The following is a 25017-nucleotide window of genomic DNA, read 5'->3' on the forward strand; positions in this document are numbered from 1 at the left end:
CCAAGATTCTGATATTAAGAATTCCCCAACAACAACATTATGAGTAGAGCTCGGATTTCCATGCAAATTCATGTTCCTAAATAAGCTAGTTACACTTCTGAAAGTGTGCAAATATTTGTTTTATAACAAATCAATTTCAAACAACCGTACTTTTTCCGTGCATGTTTGCATGTTTTGGCCTTTTGGGGAGAAAATTCATGCATAATGCATATTTTGAAAATTTTGGATTTAACAGTAAATAATTGGACATTTATTTTGGATTATAAATGGCATTTTCTCTGACTTTGACGCATATAATTATATTAACTTGCATGATAGTGCCTTTTTTGAACATAGGTTTGCAGAATTTGAGACCGTACATCCACATTATTTCTCTATTATTGAGAGAGAAAGAAAATGTACTCCTGGTATACTACTTGACAACCAAAGTTAGATGCATAGAGGTCCTATAATCCATTTAGCCAAACACTTTCTTATCTGCTGCTTGAGTAAACATTAACATAAGCGGGAAGACCCCGCATCGACCGCTCTGATCCTTAGAAATAAGGTGTCCCAGTAAAAACTGAACCCTAAATTTTGCATTACTACAGGCTATTTCTTTTTTTTTCGTCTATGTTAGACAAGGACATCAAAATTCGAATCGCACTACCGTGACCTTGGTTTACCGGGCGAGTTGGCCGTGCGCGTAGAGGCGAGCGGCTGTGAGCTTGCATCCGGGAGATAGTAGGTTCGAATCCCACTATCGGCAGCCCTGAAGATGGTTTTCCATGGTTTCCCATTTTCACACCAGGCAAATGCTGGGGCTGTACCTTAATTAAGGCCACGGCCGCTTCCTTCCAACTCCTAGGCCTTTCCCATCCCATCGTCGCCATAAGACCTATCTCTGTCGGTGCGACGTAAAGCCCCTAGCAAAAAAAAAACCTTGGTTTTGTACTGAATCCTGTTTTTTCCCCTGGAATTTCCAACTCTGAACTCTCACTGTTCACATGCCTGAGGCCAAACTAACTGAGAAAAAAAGGGAGTTGGAAACCAGCACGCTTACACGCTTCAAATTGTAATTTAGTGTTGGACTGTGCTGTGAAGTGTTGGTATCATGCCACCTGTTAAAAGTCTACGAAGAGACCTCGTGTCTACAGTAATTGGATTGAGGAAAGGAATTTCTAAGTTAATTTCTGGGAAGAGATAACTTCAGATATACTTTGTCTTAAATGTCTTCATTTAAATATGAACCTGTCACTTCTTCTGACATATAAAGATCATTTTCTGTGTTCGGGAATGTTCTGTCTGATAAACGAATGAACTTACATGAAGAAAATGTGGAGAAATTAGTGTTGTACAATGTTTGAAAAGGAAGTGAAAATAAAATGATGTTGAACTGAATTTTGATAGTGCATATTTCCCTGTTTATTGTGTATGTTCCGACATTTGATAGTGCATGAATGCATGCATATTTTGAGATTTGATAGAGCATGGAAATTCGGGCTCTAATTATGAGTAACACAGCATCCTGAATTACCACTCTTAATATCACATTTTTAACAACAGGGATGGGCATGGAAGTCTTAATAAAATAAACAGTTACATTCTTTAAATAGAAAATAACTTTTACCATCTTTAATTTTTCATGGTTTCATTAATTATTATCTTTCCCACTTCATACACAAGGCCCAAACAATGTAATCCATGGCAAGGAAAGATCCTGGATAATCACTAGCGCCCAAAACTTTAAAGAGTAATAGGTTAGAATTCAAACTTTTTTTTTTTTTTTCTATTGGCTTTATGTCGCACCTACCCAGATAGGTCTTACGGCGACGATGGGACAGGAAAGGGCTAGGACTGGGAAGAAAGTGGCCATGGCCTTTTTTAAGGTACAGCCCCAACATTTGCCTGGTGTGAAAATGGGAAACCACGGAAAACCACCTTCAGGGCTGCCGACAGTGGGGTTTGAACCCACTATCTCCCGAATACTGGATACTGGTCACAATTAAGCGGCTGCAGCTATCGAGATCAGTCAAATTTAGAGAGTAGCAAATGTCGTTTAGCATGATGCACAGTTATATACGGAGAGTTGTCAAAAATGTACGGAGATCTAATAGACTATACAACTGGTGTTTATGCACACAATATTAACCTAAATACATTTGTGATCTAACCTATTACTGATTAAAACTCTGGGCTCTAGTAATCACAAACTCAGAGCAGCATAACAAATATATTTATGGAATTATACCTATTTTCACTATGTATTTAGAATATCACAAGGAATTAAATACATTTGCAGAAAGAAGTAGCTGCTGACAAAAGAATGAATTGTTCAAAATTAGAAAAGATACAGAAGTTAACATTTTTTTTAGCTCAAAGAAAAATGGAGTTTGAAAATAATGTAAGAAAAATGGAGAATTAAAAAGTATCAGAAATATATTCCACCTCTATAAGTAACAGAGAGAGTTTAAAGAAATTAAGTATATTATATCTGTTGTCTTTCTTCACTGATGAAAGCTAGATTTGCAATATCGACACGAAGACTAAGAATGAACAATTAATTTCCTTTTCTAATGACATTTTTCACATTATAGTTAATTTTATTTTAAAAATAAATAACCTGCTGTGTAATTCATAATCTTTCCAGATGAAAAATGCTCCAACTAGTCTCAAAAGTTGATTAACTGGCACCCAAAATATTTTATAACATCAAGCTCACGTAAGATAATTTACATAAACTTGCAGAATATTATGAATATATTCATCTTTTTAATTTTAAAAAAAATGCTTTTAAAGAGAAGCAAACAAAGAAATATTAAGGGTTGAGAGGAAGAGGAAGTATTCGGGATTTCTAATATTTAAAAAAAGTCAGATATAGCACACCTTCCCCTTAATAAAGAAGAATTCAATGTTTAACATGTTATGAATGCAGAATTCATCACACAAACACATAGCAAGAAAACAAGAACTGAGAATTCCTTGAAACACAAGTAATACATCAATTCTGAAAAATGAACTTCAGTTTGACTCCGTAACTATTTATCTATATATATGTTCATCAACCTGCTAATAATTAAAACCCAGGTTGTTTAACAGGCGAAATAATAGTCTTGGAGCCTCTTGAAAATGACAGCTCACTGGTTGGAGGACTAGGCAAGGACAATTCACTACTTGGAGGACTAGGCAGACCTGAAAGAAAGAAAGAAAAAGAGTATAAATTTATTTTAAATAAATCAAACACAGAACAGAGAACATATACAAAGGATAAACATGATGTTAGGGTAGAGGGGAGAAATAGAAAAAAAGAGAAAAGACAAACATGAAACTATAAAAGAATATAAGCCTCTTTGTTTCCTTTGTATTGCATACCGGTATACATTTTAAATGTTAGTTTCGTAAGAATTTCTACTATACCGTTTAATATGAATCAGTGATAGAGTGTCAGCATCCATCCGAAGATGGTGGGGTCAAACCTGGCAGAGGTAGTCGGATTTTTGAAGGGCGGAGAGTCCAGTGGACTTTTTTTTTTTTTAATCATGCTGTACAATATTGGAACGTAAAAGATCTCCAATGACACATTTGGTATTTACCAGGAAAAATGAATTAAAACATTCCCCATATGATATTGATATTGATGTAGAAATTACTGATGAAGGTAGTTGGGGCTCCAGAAACATGTACATGTGAAACATTGTATAAAATCAGATACTGATAATATATTGACAGGGCGGACCAAACAATCACCCGTTGTATATTATATGAAACTAGTCAATACGAGCCAACTAGGGATCGAAAATGGTCAAATTTGTTGAACTGGCTTTATGTTACACCAACACAGATACGTCTTATGGTGATGATGGGGCAGGAAAGGGCTAGGGGTGGGAATAATAAATAAATGAATGTTGTATGGCCCACCTTTTTCAATACTATATTAAGCAATGTTATTGAGTTACATTTCTAAACTAAGGACTAGTTTCGGCCTTGGCTGGCCATCTTCAGCCTTAATGTAATACATCTAATAACTAAACACATGTAAAAACACACAACTGACATGAAAACTAATGTACAAATCACACAATTAACATTAAAATCTGGGATGAACTAAGTGTAAAATCTGAAAAATAAATTAGGCTCTAAATTCTAAGCATCTGGAATACTTGAAGTCAGGAGTTTATAAATTAAAATTCAAGGGAAGCAATGTTCGTTATATTCGTCAGATGGGCTCAGATAAGGTATCAGAACCATGTAAATGCTAAAAAAATAATATTTAAAAAAAGGCATAGAAAAATATTTTGCCATTAAGCGAACATGTCTGATTTTAATCACTCTCAATTTGTTCTGGGTAATTTCCGACACAGGGGTAGTGTTATGAAAATGTTGCAAACTTTGGGCTGGGAAGAATTAGGAGTAAGGAGACGAGATGCTTGACTATATGAGTTGCAGTGTCATATGGCGTGAATTAGTAATGTTAGATCTTCAAGATGATATTATTACTTGTGGACTTTGTTTTTAATATTACCTTCAGTCTCAGTGTTTCCAGTATTTTTTTGTATGTATTTATAAGTTTGGTGTGGTTTAAAGATTCGTTATTGAGGTATTTTATACTGAATGCACGACGAATAGAAGAACCAAGTGTGAGGACTCAGCCGTTATAGCATGGCAGTTTGTGGCCCCGCCACTGCAAGCGATTCTGTCCAACACGTGCTCCAGTAGTTCCGGCAAGCCAGGTATAGGAAAGTGCGGGAGACGTTACTGTGCGAGATATTTCAGTCAATAAGTTGAATTTTCTTTGCTTTCAGTTCCCAAAACTCAGTTCATTGTGTGTTGTGTACTTAAAGCAGATATCTTATGTGGCTTGATTAAATTAATAGTTCAACATGCCGTATAGTTTTGTGCCTGGCTGTAAGTCAGGCTATGGTAGAGTAGTTAATGATATGCGATTCTTTTCACCACCAAAGGATAGAAATAAATTTGAAAAATGGGCCAGAGCTATTGCACGAAAGGATACTGAGTTAATGTGTAATAGTAGAATTTGTCAAGTTCATTTCTCTGATGATTTGATTGTAGAATCACATAATTTTGTAGTGAATGGTGCAAAAGTGGCTATCTCTCGTGTGAGATGGAAATTACGCCCAGGAGCAGTGCCACACATTTTCCCTAATTTGCATCTACTTCAACGTATCTACGTTCCTATAAAGCAGGCTTTAAATGTAGGAGGAATACTTATACATCGGAGCCACCTATTAATAAACATAAATTCAACTTTTCTTACAATTCATGGAAGCTTAGCATGTACACATTGAGAGGTTGATGCTGAACTGACATTACTTAAGGTTGAATGTTGAGGCATTTTGCTATTGACTACTTGTGCATTCCACAGCAATATTTTATCCAATTCCATATTGATCAATAACATACGCGGCATGTTTATGTTTACTAGGTTATTTGAATGATGGGATGTTTTTATTTCTTAAAAAAGATCATTTATTACTTATGTAACTCAGGAGAGGCATTCCAGTGATGTTAGATGTTCAAGATGATATTATTACTTGTGGGCTATGTTTTTGATTACTTTCAGTCTCAGTGTGTCCAGTATTTTTTAGTAGTAAGAATTTATAAGATTGATGTGGTTTAAAGATTTGTTATTGAGGTATTTTATCCTGGATGTATAAAAATTAATTGCCCCATTTTATAAATGTATTAAAAATATGTAATTTTAGGATCTTGATGTGTTTTGTTTATATTTGGACTTGTTGACCAATATTTAGTTTCAATATGTTGTTTTAGCTATTAGCTCTGTCTAGAGTATTTAGCTGAAGGCCTAATTAGAGTTCGAAACATGTACTATTATTAAATGTACTTAATAAGTGGACTGAGCTTTGGTGATTTATTTATAAGAAATTTTGTCTGACTAAGTCATGGCTGATCATGTGGACCAAGGTAGGCAACAGGAGAAGCAGTTGTCATTGAATGAAGCTACTTGTGTATACTTACACTGCTTCAAGAAGGCTACTTGAAGAAGTATAGTATGTTCCCAGAATGCTCGGTGATTGGAAGTGTTGCCAGGCGTGCTGGCATGGGCCGCCAAAGGAAAACAACCCCGGGGCAGGATTGTTTTGTGTGTCTCCGAAACCGCAAATTTACATTACAAGCACTATAGGTGGATCTACAGGTGGCTTCTGGAGTGCAAATTAGTGACCAAACAGTCTGCAACCAGTTTTTAAGAGGCTAATTTAAGATCTCAATGTTGTTGTTTGAGTCATCAGTCCATAGACTAGTTTGATGCAGCTCTCCATGCCACCCTATCCTGTGCTAACCTTTTCATTTCTGCGTAACTATTGCATCCTACATCTGCTCTAATCTGCTTGTCATATTCATACCTTGGTCTACCCCTACCGTTCTTACCACCTACACTTCAACCTGCCAAAATACCTGCACTGGACAGATAACATGAGAATGTAGTTTGCTAGAGATCATCTGCACCGGTAGCTAAGACACTAGCATCCTATGCTGTTCTCAGATGAATCCGATTTTGTGTCCATTTAGATGGTCATCTGCGAGTCTGGAGAAAAAGATGTGGGGAGTAATTTCATCTGACAGCTCTGTTGCTTATGGAGATGGATCTGTTATGGTATAGTGAAAAGCGATCTGCTGATCATTCGCGCTGCACTGGACTCTTAACTACTCCAGGATACATCAACAAGATCTTAGTGCCAGATACAATCCCTCACGAGGAGCAACTTGGAGAAAACACAGTATTCGTGCATGATAATGCTACAACCCATGATGCCAACGTTGTCTGGAGATTCCTGCAAGAGCCCCACTTGCAACGAATGGAGTGGCCATCTGGAAGTCCTAACTAGAATCTGATCAAAGAAGTCTGGAACCAACAGGAGCAAGGCATCCAAATAAGAAATCTATCCCCCTAAACACTACAAGCCCTTGAGGACATCCTTTTGGAAGAATTGGGGTATCTGCCTCAACTGAACATGCGACGCCTTGTCAGAAGGATGAGAAGGTGTTGAAAAGCTGTTATCCATGCAAGAGATGGGAATACTCCTTATTAAGATGGTTAATTACCACATAGCCATTTTAGTGTGACTAGAAACCGCTTTGCTTATGACTCACTGTGCAATTATGCCATATCTAAAGAATATTTTTCATTTCAGTTCTTAATTGTTGCAAAGAAGAAAGTTTGTTTTCACTGCATGTCTGTTTTCATTTCAGTATGTGTGCACATCATAGAGGTAGGTAAGGTAAGGGGTTGTTCTGCCCGAAGGCAGGTCCGAACCTCCGCAGAGGTATTCCTGAGCCTGAGTTTACTTGCGGTAGGGTGGCCAGTTCCTTTCCGCTCCTCCATTCCCTTACCCCCCCACCAACAGCGCGTGGCAACCCATCCAACTCCTGACCACGCCCAATGTTGCTTAACTTCGGAGATCTCACGGGATCCAGTGTTTCAACACGGCTACGGCCGTTGGCATCATGGAGGTATGAACATCAATCAATACTGATCTGCATTTAGGGCAGTCACCCAGGTGGCAGATTCCCTATCTGTTGCTTTCCTACCCTTTTCCGAAATGATTTCAAAGAAATTGGAAATTTATTGAACATCTCCCTTGGTAAGTTATTCCAATCCCTAACTCCCCTTCCTATAAATGAATATTTGCCCCAGTTTGTCCTGTTGAATTCCAACTTTATCTTCATATCGTGATCTTTTCTACTTTTATAAATGCCATTCAAACCTATTCGTCTACTAATGTCATTCCACGCCATCTCTCCGCTGACAGTTCGGAACATACCACTTAGTCGAGCAGCTCTTCTTCTTTCTCTCAATTCTTCCCAACCCAAACATTGCAACATTTTTGTAACGCTACTCTTTTGTCGGAAATCACCCAGAACAAATCGAGCTGCTTTTCTTTGGATTTTTTCCAGTTCTTGAATCAGGTAATCCTGGTGAGGGTCCCATACACTGGAACCATACTCTAGTTGGGGTCTTACCAGAGACTTATATGCACTCTCCTTTACATCCTTACTACAACCCCTAAACACCCTCATAACCATGTGTAGAGATCGGTACCCTTTATTTACAATCCCATTTATGTGATTACCCCAGTGAAGATCTTTCCTTATATTAACACCTAGATACTTACAATGATCCCCAAAAGGAACTTTCACCCCATCAACGCAGTAATTAAAACTGAGAGGACTTTTCCTATTTGTGAAACTCACAACCTGACTTTTAGCCCCGTTTATCAACATACCATTGCCTGCTGTCCACCTCACAACATTTTCGAGGTCACGTTGCAGTTGCTCACAATCTTGTAACTTATTTATCACTCTATAGAGAATAACATCATCCGCAAAAAGCCTTACCTCCGATTCCACTCCTTTACTCATATCATTTATATATATAAGAAAACATAAAGGTCCGATAACACTGCCCTGAGGAACTCCCCTCTCAACTATTACAGGGTCAGACAAAGCTTCACCTACTCTAACTCTCTGAGATCTATTTTCTAGAAATATAGCAACCCATTCAGTCACTCTTTTGTCTAGTCCAATTGCACTCATATTTGCCAGTAGTCTCCCATGATCCACCCTATCAAATGCTTTAGGGTACGTTTATGCTGCAACCTGGCTGCTGGCACATCGCTAAGCCTCGCTGCTCGATATTAGGCGATTATGAAACAAACCAATGAATCTCAATCAGTGCTTTTACCCTGGAGCCCGGCTTATAGCTGTGCTGCTGGCTGCTATCCTTGCCACATCCATGGTCTCAAACACGTTTGATTTTCGAGCCTGGCCCATCACTGGCAATCCTGTAACTTGGACTGTGATTGGTTCTTTCAAGGTCACCCGCTCTCCCACTCTTCCTCTCTTCGCACTCTGTACACACATTCAGTGATCACTTGCTCACTTGCTATCTGAACCTGTCTTCGAACGCAATCCGATTTGGAGTCAGTGGCATGCGGATCATCACACGAGTTTCATATGAGATAAAAGGAGTGACGAGATGACGAGCGGCCAGTAGACCTTTTCCTACGTTTTATGAGAGAGAGTGGCTTGTTTTATCGTGTTTAAAAGTAAAGTAACTATTTGTGTTGTAATTGCTTTATTGTTAACTACTATTTTACCCTACCGGGCGAGTTGGCCGTACGATTAGGGGCGTGCAGCTGTGAGCTTGCATCCTGGAGACAGTGGGTTCGAACCCCACTGTCGGCGCCCTGAAGATTGTTTTCCGTGATTTCCTATTTTCACACAAGGAAAATGCTGGAGTTGTACCTTAATTAAGACCACGACTGCTTCCTTCCTATTCAGAGGCCTCTTCTATCCCATCGTCGCCATAAGACCTATCTGTGTCGGCGCGACGTAAAACAAATAGAAAAAAACACTATGTGTTTACCTTTGTGTATTTTTAATTGGAATTAAATATATTATTTTACTTCAATGTCAGTGCATTGCGAATTAGATCCACTGCTTATTTTAAATTAATAATTTTCCTCATCATTATCATTTTTCTAATCTACCGAGTTCGATAGCTGCAGTCGCTTAAGTGCGGCCAGTATCCAGTAATAATAATATAAAAGAATTTATTGGACTCCAACCTATTCAATACATTACTGGATGTTAACATTTTTAGTTAAACATCGTTAAAATGGAGACATGTTTCGCCCTCCATGTGGGGCATCATCAGTCATATCAAAGCACCTCAAAATTAAACCAGACGTCTGGTTGGAAATTATGAGCAATATTTATAAGAAAGAATACATTAAAAACACGTACAAAGTCCTATCCAAAACGAAATAACAACAGACTAGTTAGGTACACATAGTAAAATACGCTAGTGGTTTCTTAATATTAAAATGCACAGTATAAAAATGGAAGTAATCAAAGTCCGTATGATATTGAGTTCGATGGTGGTTCTGCGTTAGTATATACAAATGTTGGCAAAATAAAACACAATTTATAATTACTGTACACTTATTTCTAATTGTTAAAAATGATAAGGTAAAACATTCCAATTTGACTATTTATAATTTGGCTACAACCAAAATAATTCGCCCTAGAATTCATGAGGTAGTCAAACTCCGTTGGTCACTCTCTATTTGAATGGAGTGCACAGTGCGAGTGAACAGCTTTTGTTGATTATAACTGAGGCTGTGCTAAGACAGAGTTAAAACAACACCAGCTTCAAATGAAGATAGTTGAAAACATCATTAGGTTCTTCCTAGTTGACTAAAAATTTGCGTATATTTTGTTGTTGAAGTGTGGGAAAGTCAGTTATTGGTTAAATGGGCAACGGTCGAAAATGTTGTGCAGTGCAATCGGTGTTTGAGCTGTCCTACATGTGAGGGAAATCTGAAAATGGAGGATTTGTCTTAATTAGTTAAGTGAAATGACTGAAAAAGAAAAGAAACGGGAAATCATTGAGAGATGAAAAATGTGAAAATTAAAAATTTACCTTGAAAGCTGTTGAGCTGTTGCATAATTGTTAGGAGGTTTGTGGAGCACTGGCTGTCGCTAATGTCCTGCTCCTCGTGTTGTACGTGTGACGTCTTAGAGGAGGGGAGTGGATTTGAGAAGGCGGCGCCGTGGGTATGTGATTGGCGCTTGGGGAGGAGTTGTGTGTATTGGAGGGAGAATAGGGGCGTGATGAGTTGAGCGGCTTAGTGGGGGTGCTTGGAGAGCTTGTTTTGAGGATGTTAACAAGTCTTTTGTCTTTCAGATTTAAACTATTAAGCGAAAATATTAATTGTTCGTAAAGAGGGCTTCGGTTGTCTATTGGATCATTTAAATTCTTATTCTTATTATATTTTTGGTCCAAAAAAATGTATAAATTTTCGAACTCGGTCATGAGCCTGCCTTTATCTAGTCTTTTTAAAATTTGGAGATCCTGTTCGATTGTGGTAAAGTTATGTCCGGTGTCTTTCATATGGATGCTCATGGCTGAGTGTTTATTGTGCTTTTGGGCATTGAAATGTTCTGCATATCTAATTGCAAAGCTCCTACCAGTTTGACCGATATATGAACTGTTACATTCAGCACATTTCAGTCTATAAATGCCAGAGCCCGAAAATTTATTGTTGTCCGAGTTTATCTTATTGTTTTAAAGTTAAAAACTTCATTATTGTTCCGTATTGAATAGAGAAATAAGATGTACAATATAATAGGTTAGGATCCACCTTTCAATACTCCGTAATAAGATGGTAAGAAGTAGTTACAACCTGTTTAATGGGACCGGTTTCAACACATTTTAAGTGTCATCATCAGCCAATTTTCGAAGATCTTAAAACAACTAGCACATTGAATACAGGCAAAAAATTAACAATGTATCATAACGTAGCAATTCAGTAAATGTTCAAAACACAATAATCACAGTCAAGAGAGTGATTATTGTGTTTTGAACATTTACTGAATTGCTACGTTATGATACATTGTTAATTTTTTGCCTGTATTCAATGTGCTAGTTGTTTTAAGATCTTCGAAAATTGGCTGATGATGACACTTAAAATGTGTTGAAACCGGTCCCATTAAACAGGTTGTAACTACTTCTTACCATCTTATTACGGAGTATTGAAAGGTGGATCCTAACCTATTATATTGTACATTTTATCTTATTGTGGTTGAAAAATAGCTTTTGATTAGAATTATGGGTCTTATAGGCTACCCTAATATCATGTTTTTTTAAAGGGGTAGCGATTTGATGTATAATGGGGTTAATGTAGGTGAATGATGCATATTTAGGCTTATTAATTTTAATTGGGGAGAGGTTTGTGGCCAATTTCAATTTCACTTTATTGATTATTTTCTGTATGATTGAGGGATTGTATCCATTGAAAACAGCTATTTCTTTTATGGTACTTATTTCTTTTTTTAAATTGACGGTTGACATGGGAATTTTTAACGCTCTGTACACTAAACTGTAAAATGAGGCTTGTTTGTGCGATTGTGGGTGAAGAGAATTTTGTTTTATGGTTGTGGGAGTGAATGAAGGTTTTCTGTGAATCTGGAAATCGAAATTGTTTAAGGTCCTGGTGATTGTAATGTCTAAAAAATTGATGATATTATTGTCCTCATCTTCTTTAGTAAACTTGATGCAATTGTCAAGGCTGTTTAAGTAAGTTAGTATGTCTTCACTATTATTGCAGCTTTTGTCTATTATTGCTAGTGTGTCATCGACATAGCGTAGCCAAAGACACAAACCGTTAATGCTGTTTGTTATTTTACTATTTTCGAGGTTGTCCATATAAATTTCGGCGAGTATTCCCGAAATGGGATCACCCATGGCTAGACCTTCTTGTTTGTATATCTTATTATTGAACGTAAAATAATTGTTATGAAGGACGAAAGTTAGTAACTGTAAGCATTCTTCTATTTCTAACTGACTTAAGGTGCTGTGTTTAGAAAGATTAGTTCGTATGATTTCGATAGTTTTTTTAGCGGGAATGTTCGAGAACATATTGGTAATGTCAAATGAGCACATTATGTGGTGCAAATTAAATTTATTTAAAGTTTCGCATAATTCTATTGAGTTTTTAATAGGGTATTTATTGTGAAATGTGAAGTGTTTCTTAAGGAATTTTTGGAGGAACTGAGAAGTTTTGTACGTTGGGCTATTTCGGCTATTTATGATGGGTCGAATGGGAACATCATTTTTATGTATTTTTGGCAGTGATCTGACGGTGGGTAATTTGGGATTCATATTGATGAGTTTTTGATGTTCGTGTTCATTAAATAAGAAAGGTGAATTTTTTAGGATTGTTTTTAAATTACGCTGAGTTTTTAAGAGTTTTAAGAGTTTTTTTCGACAGACAAAATGACGTGAGATATGAGATAAAAAAGAAATTACCCACCCTTATAAAAGAAGTTTCCGACATCAATAATTTCACCGTTCTCAAACAAACCCACGAATTAAGAAAAAAGGTAGACACCAATAATGTTATAGTAACGAAAGCCGACAAAGGCAATGCCGTAGTCCTAATGAATAAACACGACTACGTCAAAAAAACGGAGGATTTCTTTTCCGATAATTCTTACTCAATAATTTCAAAAGATCCTATCTTAAAAACTCAGCGTAATTTAAAAACAATCCTAAAAAATTCACCTTTCTTATTTAATGAACACGAACATCAAAAACTCATCAATATGAATCCCAAATTACCCACCGTCAGATCACTGCCAAAAATACATAAAAATGATGTTCCCATTCGACCCATCATAAATAGCCGAAATAGCCCAACGTACAAAACTTCTCAGTTCCTCCAAAAATTCCTTAAGAAACACTTCACATTTCACAATAAATACCCTATTAAAAACTCAATAGAATTATGCGAAACTTTAAATAAATTTAATTTGCAGCCTAACCACATAATGTGCTCATTTGACATTACCAATATGTTCTCGAACATTCCCGCTAAAAAAACTATCGAAATCATACGAACTAATCTTTCTAAACACAGCACCTTAAGTCAGTTAGAAATAGAAGAAGGCTTACAGTTACTAACTTTCGTCCTTCATAACAATTATTTTACGTTCAATAATAAGATATACAAACAAAAAGGTCTAGCCATGGGTGATCCCATTTCGGGAATACTCGCCGAAATTTATATGGACAACCTCGAAAATAGTAAAATAACAAACAGCATTAACGGTTTGTGTCTTTGGCTACGCTATGTCGATGACACACTAGCAATAATAGACAAAAGCTGCAATAATAGTGAAGACATACTAACTTACTTAAACAGCCTTGACAATTGCATCAAGTTTACTAAAGAAGATGAGGACAATAATATCATCAATTTTTTAGACATTACAATCACCAGGACCTTAAACAATTTCGATTTCCAGATTCACAGAAAACCTTCATTCACTCCCACAACCATAAAACAAAATTCTCTTCACCCACAATCGCACAAACAAGCCTCATTTTACAGTTTAGTGTACAGAGCGTTAAAAATTCCCATGTCAACCGTCAATTTAAAAAAAGAAATAAGTACCATAAAAGAAATAGCTGTTTTCAATGGATACAATCCCTCAATCATACAGAAAATAATCAATAAAGTGAAATTGAAATTGGCCACAAACCTCTCCCCAATTAAAATTAATAAGCCTAAATATGCATCATTCACCTACATTAACCCCATTATACATCAAATCGCTACCCCTTTAAAAAAACATGATATTAGGGTAGCCTATAAGACCCATAATTCTAATCAAAAGCTATTTTTCAACCACAATAAGATAAACTCGGACAACAATAAATTTTCGGGCTCTGGCATTTATAGACTGAAATGTGCTGAATGTAACAGTTCATATATCGGTCAAACTGGTAGGAGCTTTGCAATTAGATATGCAGAACATTTCAATGCCCAAAAGCACAATAAACACTCAGCCATGAGCATCCATATGAAAGACACCGGACATAACTTTACCACAATCGAACAGGATCTCCAAATTTTAAAAAGACTAGATAAAGGCAGGCTCATGACCGAGTTCGAAAATTTATACATTTTTTTGGACCAAAAATATAATAAGAATAAGAATTTAAATGATCCAATAGACAACCGAAGCCCTCTTTACGAACAATTAATATTTTCGCTTAATAGTTTAAATCTGAAAGACAAAAGACTTGTTAACATCCTCAAAACAAGCTCTCCAAGCACCCCCACTAAGCCGCTCAACTCATCACGCCCCTATTCTCCCTCCAATACACACAACTCCTCCCCAAGCGCCAATCACATACCCACGGCGCCGCCTTCTCAAATCCACTCCCCTCCTCTAAGACGTCACACGTACAACACGAGGAGCAGGACATTAGCGACAGCCAGTGCTCCACAAACCTCCTAACAATTATGCAACAGCTCAACAGCTTTCAAGGTAAATTTTTAATTTTCACATTTTTCATCTCTCAATGATTTCCCGTTTCTTTTCTTTTTCAGTCATTTCACTTAACTAATTAAGACAAATCCTCCATTTTCAGATTTCCCTCACATGTAGGACAGCTCAAACACCGATTGCACTGCACAACATTTTCGACCGTTGCCCATTTAACCAATAACTGACTTTCCCACACTTCAACAACAAAATATACGCAAATTTTTAGTCAACTAGGAAGAACCTAATGATGTTTTCAACTATCTTCATTTGAAGCTGGTGTTGTTTTAACTCTGTCTTAGCACAGCCTCAGTTATAATCAACAAAAGCTGTTCAATAAGATGTACAATATTATAGGTTAGGATCCACCTTTCAATACTCCGTAATAAGATAGTAAAAAGTAGTTACAACCTGTTTAATGGGACCGGTTTCAACACATTTTAAGTGTCATCATCAGCCAATTTGCGAAGATCTTACAACAACTAGCACATTGAATACAGGCAAAAAATTAACATTGTATCATAACGTAGCAATTCAGTAAATGTTCAAAACGTTATGATACAATGTTAATTTTTTGCCTGTATTCAATGTGCTAGTTGTTGTAAGATCTTCGCAAATTGGCTGATGATGACACTTAAAATGTGTTGAAACCGGTCCCATTAAACAGGTTGTAACTACTTTTTACTATCTTATTACGGAGTATTGAAAGGTGGATCCTAACCTATAATATTGTACATCTTATTTCTCTATTCAATACGGAACAATAATGAAGTTTTTAACTTTAAAAGCTGTTCACTCGCACTGTGCACTCCATTCAAATAGAGAGTGACCAACGGAGTTTGACTACCTCATGAATTCTAGGGCGAATTATTTTGGTTGTAGCCAAATTATAAATAGTCAAATTGGAATGTTTTACCTTATCATTTTTAACAATTAGAAATAAGTGTACAGTAATTATAAATTGTGTTTTATTTTGCCAACATTTGTATATACTAACGCAGAACCACCATCGAACTCAATATCATACGGACTTTGATTACTTCCATTTTTATACTGTGCATTTTAATATTAAGAAACCACTAGCGTATTTTACTATGTGTACCTAACTAGTCTGTTGTTATTTCGTTTTGGATAGGACTTTGTACGTGTTTTTAATGTATTCTTTCTTATAAATATTGCTCATAATTTCCAACCAGACGTCTGGTTTAATTTTGAGGTGCTTTGATATGACTGATGATGCCCCACATGGAGGGCGAAACATGTCTCCATTTTAACGATGTTTAACTAAAAATGTTAACATCCAGTAATGTATTGAATAGGTTGGAGTCCAATAAATTCTTTTATATTATTATTATTGAGAATCTTTCAATACGGTAAATAAAATGATTTTCATTACTTGCAGTATCCAGTAGTCGGGAGATAGTGGGTTCGAGCCCCACTGTCGGCAGCCCTGAAGATGGTTTCTCGTGGTTTCCAATTTTCACACCAAGGCAAATGGCGGGGCTGTACCTTAATTAAGGCCACGGCCGCTTCCTTCCAATTCCTAGGCCTTTCCTCTCCCATTGTCGCCGTAAGACATATCTGTGTCGGTGCGACGTAGAGCAAATAGCATTTTCCTAATCCTAGTCAGTGGGTTAATTATAACTTTTAATCCATTTCGTCTCATCTCGTACCATCAGGGGCCGATGATCTACATGTTAGCCCACTTTAAACAATAACCATCATCATCAAACTATGGAATGACGTGGCAAAAGAATGCGGAACGATTACATCAACTTTGTTCTTTTAATCTTGCCATTTTGGGGACCTCTATTTTTACAAGGAGGTGATTTATATGAAGTACCTCGTTTTTCATGGAAAGTTCGACAGTTATTTTTTCAAACTGTAAACACATTTTGTTAAGACCTAACTAAAGTCAAAATGACATACTCCATAACCCCCTATTTTACATTTTTAAAAGTACACTATTAAATTAGGAAATGAAGCATTTGTAGCTTCATTCTTCAATCAACTCCCGCAGTAGAAATGCACTGAAAAATCCAGGCGAAGCATTTTGCACTTTTTATTTCAGATTCAGTACACCAAATTATTATAAGACACACTCGCCAACAGAACTGCGATTCACTCGTTATAAAAATCTCTGAATTTATTCCGCACTTCAGAAGCTTCAGCTGGAGCTGTGTTGTTTCTCCTCGACGGGGTAGCTCTTGGAAGTACGTCTTCGTAGTCTAAGAGGTGGTTTTTTTTTGCTTTACGTCGCACCGACCCAGCTATGGCTTACGGCGATGGTGGGATAGAGAAGGCCTAGGAATTAGAAGGAAGCGGCCGTGGCCTTAATTAAGGTACAGCCCCGGCATTTGCCTGGTGTGAAAATGGGAAACCACGGAAAACCATCTTCAGGGCTGCCGGCAGTGGGGCTCGAACCCACTACCTCCCGATTACTGGATACTGGCCGCACTTAAGCGACTGCAGCTATCGAGCTCGGTAGTCTAAGTGTTCAATGCCCTCAATATCTATAATCAAATTATGCAAAATACAAACCGCCTTAACTATCAGTTCCTCTGTTTTGAATTTTCGACTACAGCTGAGAGCTGCCAGCAGCGTGCGCGCGGGGCTGCTGCAGGGTAAAAGCTCCATGGCGAGCAGCCAGGCTATAGCCAGCAGCGAAGTGCTAGGGCGAGCATCCATGAGCCAGCAGCGAAGCTGCAGCATAAACGTACCCTTAGACATGTCAATCGCGATACAGTCCATTTGACCTCCAGAATCCAAGATATCTGCTATATCTTGCTGGAATCCTACAAGTTGAGCTTCAGTGGAATAACCTTTCCTAAAACCGAATTGCCTTCTATCGAACCAGTTATTAATTTCACAAACATGTCTAATATAATCAGAAAGAATGCCATCCCAAAGCTTACATACAATGCATGTCAAACTTACTGGCCTGTAATTTTCAGCTTTATGTCTATCACCCTTTCCTTTATACACAGGGGCTACTATAGCAACTCTCCATTCATCTGGTATAGCTCCTTTGACCAAACAATAATCAAATAAGTACTTCAGATATGGTACTACATTCCAACCCATTGTCTTTAGTATATCCACAGAAATCTGATCAATTCCAGCCTTTTTTCTAGTTTTCAACTTTTGTATCTTATTGTAAATGTCATTGTTATCATATGTAAATTTTATTACTTCTTTGGCCTTAGTCTCTTCCTCTATCTTGACATTATCCTTGTAACCAACAATCTTTACATACTGCTGACTGAATACTTCTGCCTTTTGAAGATCCTCACATACACACTCCCCTTGTTCATTAATTATTCCTGGAATGTCCTTCTTGGAACCTGTTTCTGCCTTAAAATACCTATACATACCCTTCCATTTTTCACTAAAATTTGTATGACTGCCAATTATGCTTGCCATCATGTTGTCCTTAGCTGCCTTCTTTGCTAGATTCAATTTTCTAGTAAGTTCCTTCAATTTCTCCTTACTTCCACAGCCATTTCTAACTCTATTTCTTTCCAGTCTGCACCTCCTTCTTAGTCTCTTTATTTCTCTATTATAATAAGGTGGGTCTTTACCATTCCTTACCACCCTTAAAGGTACAAACCTGTTTTTGCATTCCTCAACAATTTCTTTAAACCCATCCCAGAGTCTGTTTACATTTTTATTTACCGTTTTCCACCGATCATAGTTACTTTTTAGAAACTGCCTCATACCTGCTTTATCAGCCATATGGTACTGCCAAACAGTCCTACTTTTAAGACCTTCCTTTCTATCGCATTTATTTTTAACTACCATAAAAACAGCTTCATGATCACTAATACCATCTATTACATCAGTTTCCCTATAGAGCTCATCTGGTTTTATCAGCACCACATCCAGGATATTTTTCCCTCTGGTTGGTTCCATCACTTTCTGAATCGGCTGTCCTTCCCATATTAACTTATTTGCCATTTGTTGGTCATGTTTCCTGTCGTTCGCATTTCCTTCCCAATTTACATCTGGCAAATTCAGATCTCCCGCTACAATCACATTTCTTTCCATGTCGTTTCCCACATAGCTGACTATCCTATCAAATAATTCCGAATCCGCATCAGTGCTACCCTTTCCCGATCTGTACACTCCAAATATATCAAGTTGCCTATTATCTTTAGAAATGAGCCTTACACCTAGAATTTCATGTTTCTCATCTTTAACTTTTTCGTAGCTTACAAATTCTTCTTTCACCAGAATGAAAACTCCCCCTCCCACCTTTCCTATCCTATCTCTACGATACACACTCCAGTTACATGTTATAATTCTCATGTTAGGTCCGTATTGAAATGTACGTAAATACAAAGTATGTTACAAGTGTTTATTTATATATCCACCTATTCAATACAAAGAGATCTTTTTAGAAATTAAATATTATTATAAAATGTTAAGGGACATGTTTCGCCCATATTAAGGGCATCATCAGCCTCAAATTCAAACCTGTATGGTGAAAAATCAGGATCCTGATTGCTCTTACAAGCCATAAAAAGAGGATATCATTATAGGTGTCAGTCTAAACATACAAAATATTAGAATGTCCTTGGCTAAAATTGCAGTATCGAGCTGCATGTCATAAGTTCACATGAATATACTTTCCGGAGCGTTGAAAAACTTGTTGGGGTAGAGCAGTAAACAGCTCAGTCTTTATAATGAAACAGAAATGTGCCTCCTTGAAGATGATAAGAAAAAGCAAAGCTGATACACTATTACAGATGTCAATATCGTATGTTGTGATAAGACAACAGATCTCTTAAATGGCTGTTCAGCTGCCTATAGTCTATTTAACTGGCTGAAGGAGTGAAAGTCGAATGTGTTATGATAAGATAACAGTCTTCCTTACATAATTGTGGGAGTAAGGAAAAAGCATTCGGTTGTCTATCGATGTATTTATCTTATTTGAAGGACGAAAGTCGAAGGTTTATCGACGTTGATAGAGCTCTTTGGTGTGAAGTCCTTTCGTCTGTGAAGATGTTTACTGCCCTACCCCAACAAGTTTTTCAACGCTCCGGAAAGTATATTCATGTGAACTTATGACATGCAGCTTGATACTGCAATTTTAGCCAAGGACATTCTAATATTTTGTATGTTTAGACTGACACCTATAATGATATCCTCTTTTTATGGCTTGTAAGAGCAATCAGGATCCTGATTTTTCACCATACAGGTTTGAATTTGAGGCTGATGATGCCCTTAATATGGGCGAAACATGTCCCTTAACATTTTATAATAATATTTAATTTCTACACATAACGTTATTTTTCTTCAACTAACCTTTCCATAACTGATTTACATCTTCACAGACGAAAGGACTTCACACCAAAGAGCTCTATCAACGTCGATAAACCTTCGACTTTCGTCCTTCAAATAAGATAAATACATCGATAGACAACCGAATGCTTTTTCCTTACTCCCACAATTATGTAAGGAAGACTGTTATCTTATCATAACACATTCGACTTTCACTCCTTCAGCCAGTTAAATAGACTATAGGCAGCTGAACAGCCATTTAAGAGATCTGTTGTCTTATCACAACATACGATATTGACATCTGTAACAGTGTATCAGCTTTGCTTTTTCTTATCATCTTCAAGGAGGCACATTTCTGTTTCATTATAAAGACTGAGCTGTTTACTGCCCTACCCCAACAAGTTTTTCAACGCTCCGGAAAGTATATTCATGTGAACTTATGACATGCAGCTCGATACTGCAATTTTAGCCAAGGACATTCTAATATTTTGTATGTTTAGACTGACACCTATAATGATATCCTCTTTTTATGGCTTGTAAGAGCAATCAGGATCCTGATTTTTCACCATACAGGTTTGAATTTGAGGCTGATGATGCCCTTAATATGGGCGAAACATGTCCCTTAACATTTTATAATAATATTTAATTTCTAACACATAACGTTATTTTTCTTCAACTAACCTTTCCATAACTGATTTACATCTTCACAGACGAAAGGACTTCACACCAAAGAGCTCTATCAACGTCGATAAACCTTCGACTTTCGTCCTTCAAATAAGATAAATACATCGATAGACAACCGAATGCTTTTTCCTTACTCCCACAATTATGTAAGGAAGACTGTTATCTTATCATAACACATTCGACTTTCACTCCTTCAGCCAGTTAAATAGACTATAGGCAGCTGAACAGCCATTTAAGAGATCTGTTGTCTTATCACAACATACGATATTGACATCTGTAACAGTGTATCAGCTTTGCTTTTTCTTATCATCTTCAAGGAGGCACATTTCTGTTTCATTATAAAGACTGAGCTGTTTACTGCCCTACCCCAACATGTTTTTCAACGCTCCGGAAAGTATATTCATGTGAACTTATGACATGCAGCTTGATACTGCAATTTTAGCCAAGGACATTCTAATATTTTGTATGTTTAGACTGACACCTATAATGATATCCTCTTTTTATGGCTTGTAAGAGCAATCAGGATCCTGATTTTTCACCATACAGGTTTGAATTTGAGGCTGATGATGCCCTTAATATGGGCGAAACATGTCCCTTAACATTTTATAATAATATTTAATTTCTAAAAAGATCTCTTTGTATTGAATAGGTGGATATATAAATAAACACTTGTAACATACTTTGTATTTACACACTCCAGTGCCGTGAGAAAATTTCTGCATCCATTATATCATTTCTCAGCCATGATTCAACTCCTATTACAATATCTGGTAAATATATATCTATTAAATTACTTAATTCTATTCCTTTCTTTACAATACTTCTACAGTTCAACACTAACAATTTTATGTCATCCCTACTTGATTTCCAGTTCCCTGTTCCCTTATCACCGCTCCCTAGGCCATCCCGTTTCCCTGAATGTACCTCCCTATTACCCTTCCAAACAAATTTCCTAACTTATACGTACCACTGCGGTTTAAATGAAGGCCATCCGAGCGCAGATCCCTATCTCCTACCCACCCATTAGGATCTAGAAATTTCACTCCCAGTTTCCCACATACCCACTCCATAGTCTCATTTAAATCCCCAATCACCCTCCGGTCAGTATCCCTCCTACACAGTATTCCACTAATAACAATCTCCGCTTTCTTAAACTTCACCCGTGCTGCATTTACCAGATCCCACACATCTCCAACTATGTTGGTACTTATATCAGCTTGCCTTACGTTGTTGGTACCAACGTGAAACACTACCACCTTCTCCTTCCCCTCCTCCCTCTCTTCTACTTTCCTCAACATCTGCCTCAACCTAATTCCAGGATAACATTCTACCCTGGTTCCCTTTCCTCCACAAACTTTCCCCACGTGTCTAACGATGGAATCCCCCATGACCAGAGCCTCAACCCTACCCACCTCATTTGATCCCCTCCCCTCCTGGTCAGCCCTATCTTTCCTGATAGCTGCAGAAGCTACTTTCTCCTCCCTTTTCTCCTTCCCATGACCCTGTTCCACCTGTCTTTTCCTATCCTCTACTCTACATTTCCCTTTCCTACCTTTTCCCTTCCTCCTACTTCCATGCATCTCAGCAACAGTTCCCTGTCCCTCATCTTCCCTCTGTTGTTCTACCTGGAGTGACTCGTACCGATTTCGCACAGACACCTGTCCTGAATTCTGATCCTGAAAAGAGCCCTTGGCCTGCAATCTCCTTCCCCTTAGAACATTAGACCACCTGTCTTCTACAACTCCTCCCTTTCCTTCCCCTCCCTCTTGTACACCTACTGTAACCTGTACATTGTTTGAGGGAGTCCTATCTTCCTTCCTGTCTTCTGTGAGAATCCTAATTATCTCCCTCAAACTTTCCAACTCCTCCCTCACACCCCTCAATGCCTCACAACACCCACAATAAGTACACTCGCGCTCCTTAGCCACTTTACGGGGGAAAAATTATAAATTAAAAAAATAAAGTAACTTATTTGCAAAAAAATAAATGAACGGAGGGATATATTGTCTGGGACAGTACACAACAATAAGGTAATTAATATACGACTACACTACAATACTACTTAGTCGTGCTCAATTTTTTTTTTATCCTACAACCCCTAACAGGATAAAAACTGCTGTTAATTACTGAATATCGAAAGTAATACACAAGAACTACACAATTCCAAACTGCAATTAAGCCTATCCTAATTTCAACAATATTTTAGTAAGAGTTTCTACGGATACCTCTACTACACCAGTACTACACAAATATTTTACAATAATAAAATAAGCACACTAAATTCTAATAAGATATTACTCATATACTACTGTACAGTACACTACAGTAATTTTTTAAACTACTTTCAGACGTATTCTAATTACGATACCGGTACCGTACCGTATGTCACTACTAAGCCCAACAGAAATGAAATTTGCAAGAACTACTGTACTCAAAGATTACCAAAGATAACACACGAATATAGCAGGCAAGATACGGCACTATCTAAATGTACCGTACTGTATCTATACTACAATGTATCTATTATCTGCGCACTTTTTAGTGATAGATTTTTGTACATATAAATAAAAGTGACCAGATTTCCTTTTTGAGCAGTGTGGCACATACTGACCATCAGGAGACAAGCTAGGGTACCTCTTAATCATTACAGCATTATTTATTTATTTATTTATTTATTTATTTATTTATTTATTTATTTATTTATTTATTTATTTATTTATTTATTTATCGTATGATGAATCTATGTACACACATGTATATAGTTCAGAATAAATGTGCGTAGTCACAAGTCCGTATAATACTATAACTCTAGGGCTAGCATTTTGACCCAATCAACTGCTTCATCCGATGTGCGGTGAATGTCCATTAGTGTTCCTTTGAAGCTCGAATTGGGCAGTCAGCAACAATGTGGTGGATTGACTGAGAAGAGGCACCACAATCACAATCTGCAGATCTAGTCCAACCCCATTTGCACAACAGATAACCACATCTGTCTTGTCCAGTTCTTATCCGACTGATGATTCTCCACTGTCGTCTTGGAAGATTAAAATCCTTGCATGCGTTTAGAAGGATTCTCAACTAGATGTTTGTTCACTACTGAAGCCTGATCCCACTGGGCTTTCTATGAACTGTTAACATGAAAAGACGTTCTTTCAAGATCCATTGCTGTACGCCAGGGTGGTTTCCTTGATTTCAGTCAATGTTCAGTGTGCGTAATATCTTGATGGATGGGTAGTTGGGGGTTCTGCTGAATGTTCTTCCAAACCTTTAGGAGAGCTTCTGATCGTCTTAGGGCTGAAGGTGGAATACTGCTGAGAACAGGAAGCCATAGTGTGTTCATGCTCCGAATGCAACCCGTGATTATGCGCATTGCCTGATTGAGTTGTACATCGATCTTCTTTGTGTGAACACTATTGATCCAAGAGGGGCAGCAGTATTCAGCAACAGAATATGATAAGGCTAATGCTGTTGATCTTAGAACATGAGTATTGGCTCCCCATGATGTACCAGCAAGTTTCTGAAGAATATTATTTCTAGTTTTTACTTTAGCAGCTACATTTAAGAGATGTTGCTTGAAATTCAAAGTTCTATCAAGTGTTATTCCCAAGTATTTTGGTGTAGGGCCTACTGCAGAAATGTAATTACATTTTTTTGAAATTATTAGAGAAGTTGTGATTTTTTCTGAAGAAGTGAAGTAAGGATTTTGCAGAATAATCAATTTACTCATAGATTGTCATGTTTCCCGCACCATAAATTTAAAAGAGACCGAGCGAGTTGGCTGTGCAGTTAGGGGCGCGCAGCTGTGAGTTTGCATCCGGGAGATAGTGGGTTTGAACCTCTCTGTCGACAGCCCTGAAGATAGTTTTCCATGCTTTCCCATTTTCACATCAGGCAAATGCTGGGGTTGTATGTTAATTAAGGCCATGGCTGCTTCCTTCCCACTCCTAGGCCTATCCCATTGTCGCCATACAACCTATATATGTCAGTGTGACGCAAACAAATTGTAAAAAAAAAAAAAAAAAAAAATACACAGATTAGCCTTAAATAAACTGACTGTCTTTTCAATCAAGTTTTAAGTAACTTGTCAGCACAACCTTCTTTCTATGTTTTCCTGCTTTCCTATCTTTTTATCAACCTAGTAATATATATTGTACACCCACAACCCACAGTTCTGCAACAAATTGAAAACGTAAA

At 37.3% G+C, this 25017-nt stretch overlaps 1 protein-coding gene across 1 annotated transcript in view; it reads right to left on the reverse strand.

Moving 5' to 3' along the window:
* Positions 1-909: 909 nt before the first annotated feature.
* Positions 910-25017, reverse strand: part of LOC136878788 (charged multivesicular body protein 7) — a 268004-nt gene continuing 243896 nt past the window's right edge. Inside the window, exon 7 of the mRNA XM_067152259.2 lies at positions 910-3171. Within this exon, the coding sequence (XP_067008360.2) occupies positions 3056-3171 (116 nt within the window). The 3' untranslated portion in view covers positions 910-3055. The remainder of the gene's footprint in view (positions 3172-25017) is intronic.

This window comes from Anabrus simplex, chromosome 8 (genome assembly GCF_040414725.1).
Source record: "Anabrus simplex isolate iqAnaSimp1 chromosome 8, ASM4041472v1, whole genome shotgun sequence".
NCBI classification, from domain to species: domain Eukaryota; kingdom Metazoa; phylum Arthropoda; class Insecta; order Orthoptera; family Tettigoniidae; genus Anabrus; species Anabrus simplex.